This window comes from Sinohyriopsis cumingii, chromosome 3 (assembly GCF_028554795.1).
Source record: "Sinohyriopsis cumingii isolate HCF-2022 chromosome 3, ASM2855479v2, whole genome shotgun sequence".
NCBI classification, from domain to species: domain Eukaryota; kingdom Metazoa; phylum Mollusca; class Bivalvia; order Unionida; family Unionidae; genus Sinohyriopsis; species Sinohyriopsis cumingii.
The window spans coordinates 152,868,833-152,881,361 of NC_142963.1; the positions used below are offsets into that span (position 1 = coordinate 152,868,833).

The window sequence follows — 12,529 nt, forward strand, 5'->3', positions numbered from 1 at the left end:
TTGGTAAATATTTTACGGAGCTTATCACATCGCTATATTTAGGATTGATGATATGTAAATATTATACGGAGCTTATCACATCGCTATATTTAGGATTGAGGATTGGTAAATATTATACGGAGCTTATCACATCGCTATATTTAGGATTGAGGATTGGTAAATATTATATCGAGCTTATCACATCGCTATATTTAGGCATCCTTGTGCAGACAGAGTAGTGAAAATGAGGTTTGATTTTATGTGGGTAAACACACTCACATATAAGGAAAAAGAGAATTCATATTTCATATTTGTTCAGTTTGAGAAACTTTCTTGTATCATTTTGAAGAGGAGACATGTAAATAATGTATGTTGAACTGGACTGTCTCAGATTGATAGATTATATTTGTAGCTGGTAGTAGATGTTGGGTATGAAGTTAAAACAAAATTGACTGGAAATTTTTATTAGATCTTGTGTATGAAGTTAAAACAAAATTGACTGGAAAGTTTTATTAGTTAGGTTAGAAGTTAAAACAAAATAGACTGGAAAGTTTTATTAGTTAGGTTAGAATGTCTAAAGCTACAGATCCAGAAATTGTGGATTTGTTAATTCCTATTAGTTGTTTTCTTTGAACAATAATGTTGTTATATGAACCTTTTGAATATTTTCAAATTTTATTTTTCTTTTAAGTTAAGTTACTTAATTCTGGAAGCCATTGCTTTTCCTAAAGTACTAAAGACATTATCATGTAGGATATCTGCTTCGTAATTGAATTTGTGTCTATCTTTGTACTGAATTTGTATCTATCCTTGTACTGAATTTGTATCTATCCTTGTACTGAATTTGTATTTATCCTTGTACTGACTATATTGATATCTGTGAAAGTATCTTAATGCCAGTTGATGATAATTTCTATTTGTTGACAGCAGATTATATTTTGTAGAAATTTGCAACATGGACACCCTACAAGTATGATGCTATTGAAGAAAGTTTTCTAAACTTTTTTCTTCAAAACTTCTGTATTATAAATAAAAGATGCTTGTCACAGTCATCTTACGATGAAGTCTTGTACCAAAATCTGGTTTAATTTCCATGAAATCATTTAAAAATTATAGTTTGGTAACAACATTTGTGATAGATGGACATGGATAACACTGTATGTCCCTTTCAAAGATACAATATGGACATGGGTGGGTTTGAGGTGACACATGGACATTGTTGATACTCCATGTTCCTTTCAAAGATACAGTATGGAACATGGGTGGGTTTGAGGTGACAGATGGACATCGATGATACTCCATGTTCCTTTCAAAGATACAGTATGGACATGGGTGGGTTTGAGGTGACAGATGGACATCGATGATACTCCATGTCCCTTTCAGAGATACAGTATGGACATGGGTGGGTTTGAGGTGACAGATGATACAGTATGGACATGGGTGGGTTTGAGGTGACAGATGGATATCGATGATACTCCATGTCCCTTTGAAAGATACAGTATGGTCGTGGGTGGGTTTGAGGTGACAGACGGACATCGATGATACTCCATGTCCCTTTCGAAGATACATTATGGACATGGGTGGGTTTGAGGTGACAGATGGACATCGATGATACTCCATGTCCCTTTCAGAGATACATTATGGAGATGGGTGGGTTTGAGGTGACAGACAGACATCGATGATACTCCATGTCCCTTCCAAAGGTACAGTATGGACATGAGTGGGGTTGAGGTGACAGATGGACATTGACAACACTCCATGTCCCATCCAGAGATACAGTATGGACATGTGTGGGTTTGAAGTGGCAGATGGACATATGTGGGTTTGAGGTGGCAGATGGACATGGGTGGGTTTGAGGTGGCAGATGGACATGGATGGGTCTGAGGTGACAGATGGACATGGGTGGGTTTGAGGTGGCAGATGGACATGGATGGGTCTGAGGTGACAGATGGACATGGGTGGGTTTGAGGTGACAGATGGACATGGGTGGGTTTGAGGTGGCAGATGGACATATGTGGGTTTGAGGTGGCAGATGGACATGGGTGGGTTTGAGGTGGCAGATGGACATGGGTGGGTTTGAGGTGGCAGATGGACATGGGGGTTGCATGATACATATACATTGTCATGGTTAATGCTCTATGTTCCCTTCAAACTTTCATGGGAGGGGGTGAGGTGGAATCTGAAGAAAAACAAATGTTGCAAGACATGACAATGTAGAAGTGATTACTCATACACCTGGTCTTGGGATTTCCGCTTTAGATCACTTTAATGAATAATGACATACATATTCCATTCACCAGCATTGCACACCTGAGCAGGTATTTCCTGGATCACTAGAAGCTATAGTGAAGGCTTTACGCCCTTTAACTGTACAATTATATATTGAACTATTCATCTATCACTGCAAGAGACTGGTAATGTGTTGGCAAGATATATCTACATTGCACTGATCTGAATTGAAGATCTTATCTTTTCTGTTGCCCACCTTGTATCATCAGTTTAGTTGATAAAGGCCATACATACAAATTCAGTATGATATTCTATTCACTATGCTCCCATGAAGTGTTTTTCCCAAGGAGACGATGAGGCAGATGATGCAGGCCTAGGCAGGTATCAAACCTGTAACCCTTGGCTCACAAGTCTGTTGCTGTACCAACTGTACTATTTTTGCTCCCAAAATAAACTGATATTAATGTTTAGTAATATTATGGGGAAAAAATGATACAAATGTGATGCTGTATTTATGGAAATAAACTGATACAAACATGTTATAATATTATGAAAAAGAAACTGATACAAGTCTGATTTAAAATTATGGAGGAAAAAAGTAAGTGTGATTGGGAATATCACCACTGATATTATAGGACTTAACTGTATGTTGTTGTTGTTGTAAGGTTTAATGCCATTTTTCGGTACAAGATAGGGCTATACCTGGCGGTCAGTATAAATGGTGGATGATGAAGCCGGGAAAACCCCAGAAAGAACCACCGGCACACAAGAATATATTGGCAAGCTTTCTCAAATACCCACATTGGCAGAATCCGAAACTCTGTACCCCATGTAGAGACTTAACTGTATGTAAGGTTTCCTTTAACTATCAGTGCTGTAATTTAAAAATGCATTTGCCTTAAGGAAAGCAAATGCAAGCCCATTCTTAGATGTAACAGCCCAGAAAGAAAGTGAAAGTTGGTTTATTTTATCATCCATTCTGATGAATTAGTTACTGACTAATTAACACTGATTTGGTTTAGAATTGTGAGGCTGCATTAATGTAAGTAAACGTCCTGGGAAAAGATCGAAGTTTGTTGAGTCTTTCTGGTTATTCTTTGAAAGGTATTTCATTGATAATAGAGTTATAAAATGATACATGTTTGAACAGTATCAGTTACAACTTTCAGACTAAAATTTTAACAAAGTAAATAGAGTTCTTTATAATAATGTAATAAATAGAGTTCTTGATACTAATGTCAGTAGAGTTCTTGATAATGTAATAAAGAGTTCTTGATAATAGTGTAATAAATAGAGTTCTTCATAATGTAATAAATGGAGCATTTGATAATGTAATATAGTTCTTTATAATAATGTAATAAATAGAGTTCTTGATAAGAGTGTAATAAATAGAGTTCTTGATAATAATGTCAATAGAGTTCTTTATAATAATGTAATAAATAGAGTTCTTGATAAGAGTGTAATAAATAGAGTTCTTGATAATAATGTCAATAGAGTTCTTGATAATAATGTAATAAATAGAGTTCTTGATAATAGTGTACTAAATAGAGTTCTTGATAATACTGTACTAAATAGAGTTCTTGATAATAATGTAATAAATTTTGAGTCTCTTGATCCCTGGTTGGGAACAACAGCTTTACTTGAATTTTGTTCTCCAGCCATAACATGGAACACACCTCAGTGCATTATAATGTCTGTTCATACATCTTGTACCAATTTTTTTTGTTTCTGTACAATAACTTGAGATGTCTGCCACTAGAGATGTCAAAATTTTCAGAAATTTCTACTGGGTACCCGTCAAACATAACAATTGGTTGCCCTGGTACCAGATCAAATGGAATATGTATTAAATGTGAACCTGAACTGCTTTGTTGTAGGTTCAGACAAGCCAATGCCCAAGAGAGGTATAGTCATAATTTATTACTAATACAAGTGGCAAAAAGTGTGATGAGAGCATAAAAAGAGCAATCTATTTATTACATGCCATAATTACAGAAAAGTATATGAAAAACTTACATATTTATTGTATTTAACGTACATTTATTTTTGTTACTTGCCTGGATCTGCAGTTACAGTTTTTGTCACAAATCGACTAAATCCATGTGAATTAGTAGTTAATACAAGAGTATAGACATAAAAGAAATGGATAAATTATGTATGCATAACAGTCTACAGTAAATTTTGTGAATAATCATAAAGGCCACAAATGATGACCGTGATAGTATCCTCAACCTGCCATGGTTCATCCCTTAACGATGTTCCATTGCGACATGTTTTTAAGTTCAACAAAGTCCCTCTCTAACGTTTTTCAGTAATATAACATCCAACAGTCACATCAATACAGCCCAATTTTTATGATATCTGGCGCCATTTATTTTCAATTTAGACTGGTCCACTACATATATAGTATCAAAATAGAATGTATCTATGACAAGTGATTTCATATTCAAGAATACCGACTGTTTTCTTGGAACTGTTTGAAGTAATTTTAATGCAAAAATTACAGTATGATCAATTTTGATTAGATTTTTTCAGTGTTATTAAATAACAAAGATTTCCTTCATATTTAAATATTTCAGTGAAAAATGTCATTCTGTATAGTTGCCCATTTGATTCATTTTTTCATAACAAGGTAAAAGAAGTGCATGTTACAGTAACCAAGTTTTTGTGTTGCCTTGGCCATTAAAAAAATATCTGCCTTGGGATTCATGCTAATAAAAAAGAATCTGGTAAACAGACATGTGAACAGTAGCCCAAACTTGAACAGCTAATACTCGCTCCAGTTCCACAGACTTGAGGCAAAAATGGCATTAGTTAAACCGGCGCTCAGCATTAAGAGGTTAGTGTTAGGACTGGTTGGCCTGGTGTCAGGATAATGTGACTGGGTGGGACATCATGCTACGTGTCTATGGCATGATGCTCCAGTGCTAGACATTACTATGAACCGTTACACTGCAGACATCATAGCAATATGACTGAAAAATTGTTAAAGCTACGTTAAAAATCCAAATCACACACACACACCAATTTCTGGTCAGCGTGACTGAAAAACTAAAAAATGGTTACTGCATGATAGCATTAATTCAACATAACAGACTTGTACCAGACTTTGTGAATTACTTGCATTTGGGGTAAGGAAAATGCCTATTAATTCTGGAGTCAAAAGGTCAGATGTCAAGGTCACTGAATGAAAAAAATGAAAACTTGTTGATACATAATAGATTTAATTTTACATCACAGACCTGAACTGAATTTTGTGAATGGATTTTTTCAAATAACTTTTGTTCTGGAGCAAGTTCCTTGGCCAGACTCTTTCGATGATTTGTTCTTTGGATAAGAAAGAAATCTATAGATATTTTAATCTAAATATCAAACATCAGCTAGAATCAGTTTGAATTTTGGGTTAAAAGATCAAAGGTCAAGGTCGCTGGTTGAAAAATAATTTAAAAAATTGGTTATGCACGAAAATGTTGTTTTATTACCATTGGCCTCAACAGTGTTTGTGGGTGGCTTTTATTTTGGGTAAGAAAGAAGCCTGATGATTTGATGGTCAAAGGTCTGGGTCACTGACCAAAAGATTACAAAAACATTTTTGCATAATCTTAATTCTAGACTAAGTACTATTTTATGGAGGGTTTGTACTTAAAGTAATGAAGAGACACATCATTTTGAGGGTCAGAAGGTCATGATCATTGGTTTTTCAAATAACGTTTATTCTAGGTCATTTTCCTTGGCAGACATTTTAGATGATTTTCACTTAGAGTAGATTTTTAGAGCTAAACATCAGATGTCAAGGTCGTAGTGAATCTAATAAGAAAATAATGGTTTCTTCATATTGTTTAGTTCCAGACCACATACCCTTGACTAAAAGACAAAATCATTGAGACCTTTCGGTCAATAATCAGCCCAACTGGTGCCTATGTAAAGGATCATTTGACATGGCGTGGGTGTATAATATAGCATTGACACTACTCGTGTTTTAATCAAGGGACTTTTTCTTTCTTTTTCAAGGAATGATATACCATCTCAAACAGGGAAGCAATCTTTAATTTTGGAATGTTGCTGTTATTGCTCCTGTTAAATTCATAACCAGATTGGAACATTACTGTTAATGTTCATGTTAGATTCTTAATCAAATTGGAACATTGCTGTTAATGTTATGTTAGATTCATAATCAAATTGTTATCAACAAGGACTGATTATTGCCAGTGTATAAAATTGTAGCATGCTCAAAGCTAGCAATTTTCAGATCAAACCATGTGATAACTTGTTTTGAAAAAAGATACTGTGTAATAACTTGTTTAAAAAAGATGACATGTGATAACTTTAAAAAAGATACCATGTAATGACTTGTTTAAAAAAGATTTTGCAGTGTTTTAATAGTAGCTAACACAAAGTCAACCGTGTTATAAAGTTTAATTTCAAACACTAACTGTAGCTGTGACTAATATTGGTTTTAAGATTTGTGGAATGTTAAAAAAAAGAGAAAAAAACTTGGCAACATCTGGTATTGAATGCAGGTGTCATTTGCAGTTTAATTGTGTGGGTCACCTTGATGATGGAGATTGAAAATTTGTTGTCAGCAAAATGGTACTTGATGAAATATGTTTAGATTTTCTCTTGCAGCTTGATGTATTAAATTCTCCATGTCACACTGCAGGTGTGAACAAGTGTAATGCTATTCATGTACAACACCACTACTGAGGTTGTCCTAATGCAATGTTTGCTAACAGTAGCAAAAAAAATTATAATTGCTATTGGAAAGTTTGTTACATATTATGGTGGCTACATTTTCTTAGATGTGTGTGGCAGCCAAACGGTTAGATTTTGGCTGTCAAGTGGCTGCCAAATTAAGGCAGAAATTTCATACTCCATCAAAACCTTCTAATTCCCATGGAAGGCCATTACATATTGGTATATAACACAATAATATACAATAGAGCAACTTTGCAGCCAATGGTAATGTGGCTTTGCTGTGATTGTTGGGAACATCTGCACACAGCATGCATCTCAGGGTCACCAATGCATAGAGCAACAGCTGCCAAGATGTTTCCGTGATCAGTGCAACATCTGCAATATTGATAACCTAGAAAAGTGCTGTATTTTATGTTTTAGCTTTAGCTTTTTATGCCTACCATTAGGCTGAGTGTATTATGTTATCTTGTTTTTTGCATATCTGTATCAGTTTTGTTTCTGCAGTTCTCCACCTGCTACAGTTACCAAACATTGTGAATGGCTTGTTCTTTGGATACGCAAGAACCCTGTTGGTTCATATGGTCATTCTCCGTGATTAATATGGTCATATGGCCATTCTCCATGATCAGTATGGTCATTCGCCATGATCAATATGGTCATTCTCCATGATCAGTATAGTCATATGGTCATTCTCCATGATCACTATGGTCATATGGTCATTCTTCATGATCAGTATGGTCATATGGTTATTTTCCATGATCAGTATGGTCATATGGTCATACTCCATGATCAGTGTGGTCATATGGTCATTCTCCATGATCAATATGGTCATTCGCCATGATCAATATGGTCATTCTCCATGATCAGTATAGTCATATGGTCATTCTCCATGATCACTATGGTCATATGGTCATTCTTCATGATCATTATGGTCATATGGTTATTTTCCATGATCAATATGGTCATATGGTCATTCTCCATGATCAATATGGTCTTTCTCCATGATCAGTGTGGTCATATGGTCATTCTCCATGATCAATATGGTCATTTTCCATGATCAGTATAGTCATATGGTCATTCGCCATGATCAGTATGGTCATTCGCCATGATCAGTATAGTCATATGGTCATTCTCCATGATCACTATGGTCATATGGTCATTCTTCATGATCAGTATGGTCATATGGTTATTTTCCATGATCAATATGGTCATATGGTCATTCTCCATGATCAATATGGTCTTTCTCCATGATCAGTGTGGTCATATGGTCATTCTCCATGATCAATATGGTCATTTTCCATGATCAATATGGTCATATGGTCATTCTCCATGATCAGTATGGTCATTCTCCATAATCAGTATGGTCACATGGTCATTCTCCATGATCACTATGGTCATATAGTCATTCTCCATGATCAATATGGTCATTCTCCATAATCAGTATGGTCACATGGTCATTCTCCATGATCACTATGGTCATATGGTCATTCTCCATGATCAATTTGGTCATTGTTTTTTATAAATCATTCAATAGCTTCTGTTCCAACAGTGATGTTTCTTACCTGTTTTAAACATATTTGTGTCCAAAAATGTTGTTTTTTTTGACAGTTATTACAGATTATGTTTTTTGACAATTACAGATTATGTTTCTTGACAGTTATTACAGATTATGTTTTTGACAATTATTACAGATTATGTTTTTTGACAGTTATTACAGATTATGTTTTTTGACAGTTATTACAGATTATGTTTTTTTGACACTAATTACAGATTTTGTTTTTTGACAATTATTACAGGTTATGTTTTTTTACAGTTATTACAGATTATGTTTTTTGACAGTTATTACAGATTATGTTTTTTGACAGTTATTACACATTATGTTTTTTGACAGTTATTACAGATTATGTTTTTTGACAGTTATTACAGATTATGTTTTTTGACAGTTATTACACATTATGTTTTTTGACAGTTATTAGTGATTTTGTTTTTTGACAGTTATTACAGATTATGTTTTTTGATATTTATTACAGATTATGTTTTTTGACAGTTATTACAGATTATGTTTTTTGACAGTTATTACTGATTTTGTTTTTTGACAGTTATTACAGATTGTTTTTTGACAGTTATTACAGATTATGTTTTTTGACAGTTATTACTGATTTTGACAATATGATGAGGCCAATGTGTTTCTCACTGCCAACAACCCAAGCACTTTTTCCCCCCATGGCAAAGAAATTTACAAAAAAAAACACACATTAAACATATACAATGTTTAAAAACATACCTGCCTACAATTGCCCAGCTAGTAAAATTAGCCCTAGGTTACCTGTTTAGTTCTTATTTAAAAAAAACAACAAAAAAACATGTTTTGTCAAGATTCCTTACAAATCCATTAAATATCTGTTATCGTCATAATTATAAATTACATTTGCATTGCCTTATAATAGCACATTTCTACCTCATTATAATTCCATTTCTCCCTCATTACAGTTCCATTCATTATGGACCTCATTACTGCATTATAACAACAATTAGCTGTATACAACTTGAATTAATCAAGCAGGTTTTAGTTCAGAATTTTACTTTTTTTTGTTGAAAGTTTTTAATGATTTCCCACCATGCTCTTTGTCTCATGCATTTCAACTCAGTCAGCTATTTTATCTTATTTTATATACAATTTTTTTCTTTTTATGTACATGTATATATCATTGTGGTATATTTAGATGCATTGTATGAACATTTGTTATTTTTCTTTTAGCAGGAAATTGTATTCATTGCATGCACATTGGTAATTTTTGAAGAAAAGATTGCATCATTAGGCCATTTGTCTCAATGGGAGATACAAAACATGAAAGATATGCATGCGCACTACAACAAGGCAAGAATAGGTATCTACAGCGGAAAAAAACTCAGCTGCTGATTTTATTGTTCCCCATGCAGAGAATGTTATAAATGATTGCTATTCTCAGCATGGAAAAATCAGCAACAGGGACCAGCTGTTTTTATTGTTCTCCATGCAAAGAATGCAGTAAAGGTGTTGAAGCCTACACTGCCATCACTTGAGGCTGTACATGGAGGAATTCATAGAGGATTCGGATGTAAACATATTTGATAGGCATATTTTATTGTGCTGTTTGTATATAAAAGTATTGTGACTTTGTTTATGTCATAAGGAATGGATGGTGGTATACACTTACATAATGTTGCATGTGACTGGTGCCTCACAGGAAATGTGCTGTACTGGTTGATGTTTTTATATTGCTTATGTTACCTGCTACTAATTGTCAACACAGGAATTTGGATCATGCTCCTGGGTTATAATAGAAAAAGTTTTTAAAAAATCAACAAGTTTGGCAAATTTCAATAGATAATTTATTTCCTAATACATAATACAAAGTGAAAATTTAAAGGAACTTAAAATGTTGTGAATTAAATCACAAATAATCATAAAAGTTCTATCACAAGTCCACAAGTATTCTGAATGAATTCAGGTATTGAATGTGCTGATGTGACAACTCTTATGAAGTAATGTGCCAACAGTCTTGATGTATCACAATGGTATAATCCAGATTATCATTGACTGAATTCAAAATAATAACAGAATAGTGATTTAGTCTAAAATGTCAATGACCACCTTTTAATTCCAATGAATAATTTCCAAATAAATGCTTCCTCTCAAATTATATCTGAAACACAACTAACAATGATTTGAGAGTGGAACTTAAAGTAGGAACGAAGAATTAGATTTATTCAGAACCTTACATGAAAACTTAGATGCAATAAGATGACCAGTATGTGGGCATTTTTCCGTCAAATTGGTAAACAATTTCTTGTCTAGAACATTCTAAGGCTAGATCTTGAATGCAAATCAAAGTAAACAACCTTCATATAACTTACAAACAAGATAAAAAGCAGGTATGCCTTCTAGAACCTTTTATGGTCAACCTGTTCGCATTATCTTAAAAGTACAATATATAGTCATGGACAAAAATTTGCTAGGTAATAGGTTGTTTACAAAAGTTAAACATAATATATATAGTTGAGGGGAAGGGGGTCTTTCAGCAAATCAGGGTATATAGTGGTACTTGTGCATAGTGTGATTTAGGTATTAGACACTGTGGCATTACAAGATAGCCACATCAGAGGAGAATATTTTGTTCACCTTTTATGCCATACATAAATCACTCGTATTACAGGTCTTGTTACACATTAAAAGAGTGTCTAGTAACTTCTAATATTTACTTGCATGGTTTCTTGTTTTCTTCTCCAGGTAATGTGGTAACAAGTTCAAATGTCAGGCAGCACATTCAAGATGGAGGTGCTATTGATGCTGTTGCTTGGAACCATTGCCATGACAACAGGGTCAAATATCTATATAGTCAACAAGTTTGAGATTGACTCCACCAAAGGGGCATTTAGTCATATGGTACTGAACACGAAAACAGGAAATGTTTACACAGGTGCCATGAACAACCTCTATCAGCTTTCATCCAACTTGACATTGATAAAGAGTGCAACAACAGGGCCGAAAGATGACAATCCAAACTGCCAGCCACAGTATACTACTGCTTCATGTGATCAACCCAAAAAGCCAATGAATGCTTACAATAAGGCATTGGTGATAGATTACAAAAATAGCAAACTAATTGCATGTTCAAGCCTATCTCATGGCATCTGTGAAAGGTACAATCTAAGTGACATTGAATTCAAGAGTCCAGATAGTTACGTTCCAGTAGTTGCAAATAATGCTACAAGCACCACAGTAGCATTCATTGCACCAGGTCCAAAAGATGGTGTCCTTGAATCACACGTTCTTTATGTCGCTGCCTCAAGAACCAATGCTGGACAGTCGGTATTCCGTGATCTTGTCCCAGCGATAGCTAGCCGCAAATTAGAAAGTTTTGATTTGTTTTACAAAGGCATAGGTACAAGCTCATCCAAAAGTATTGAGGCAATGCTTAGGGATACGTTTCCAGTGTATTACATATATGGCTTCGGTTCTGATAAATTTAGTTACTTTGTTACTGTTCAGAAGCAGAATCCTACCACAGAGTCATACATTTCCAAGCTGATTCGTGTATGTCAGGCAGATAGAGATTACTATTCATATGCCGAAGTGCAGCTTAAATGCATGCACAATGGCGCCCTCTACAATTTGGTCCAGGCAGCGTATGTTGCTAAGGCAGGATCTAGCCTTGCCAAAACTATGGGCATTAGTGAACATGAGGATGTTCTATATGTCGTATGCAGTATTGGAAACCCAAACACAGCCATTCCTGGAAGTGACTCTGCACTTTGTGTTTATCCATTGAGAACAGTTCGGAGGATATTTACTGAGAACATAAAGGCTTGTTTTGATGGGATAGGAAACACTGGACCATCTCATATTATCTCACAAGTTACTTGCCTGAAAACTGTAAGTTGACTTTTATTCCTAATCTCTATACCAGCTAAGATAAAATTAAAAATCGATAGTCATGCAAATTTGTTATGTTTAAGATGGTACCCATGAAATCTTCATTGAAACTTTGACATGGTTGTGTTTAACAAAATTCATTATCACACAAGTGAAAAAAAATGGATTGTGTGAGATAAAAATGTACCATACAACATATAAGGTAAATTC

General features: G+C 34.5%; 1 protein-coding gene across 3 annotated transcripts in view; it reads left to right on the top strand.

Annotated features, from left to right (window-relative positions):
• Positions 1–12,529, top strand: part of LOC149804168 (plexin-A2-like) — a 328,681-nt gene that overhangs the window by 22,444 nt on the left and 293,708 nt on the right. For all 3 annotated transcript variants that reach the window (XR_016420317.1, XM_089954145.1, XM_089954146.1), the window contains exon 2: positions 11,174–12,319. Coding sequence is in view for 2 of the 3 variants with exons in the window: in XM_089954145.1 (XP_089810271.1) it covers positions 11,195–12,319 (1,125 nt within the window). In the remaining variant the exon portion in view is untranslated. The remainder of the gene's footprint in view (positions 1–11,173; positions 12,320–12,529) is intronic.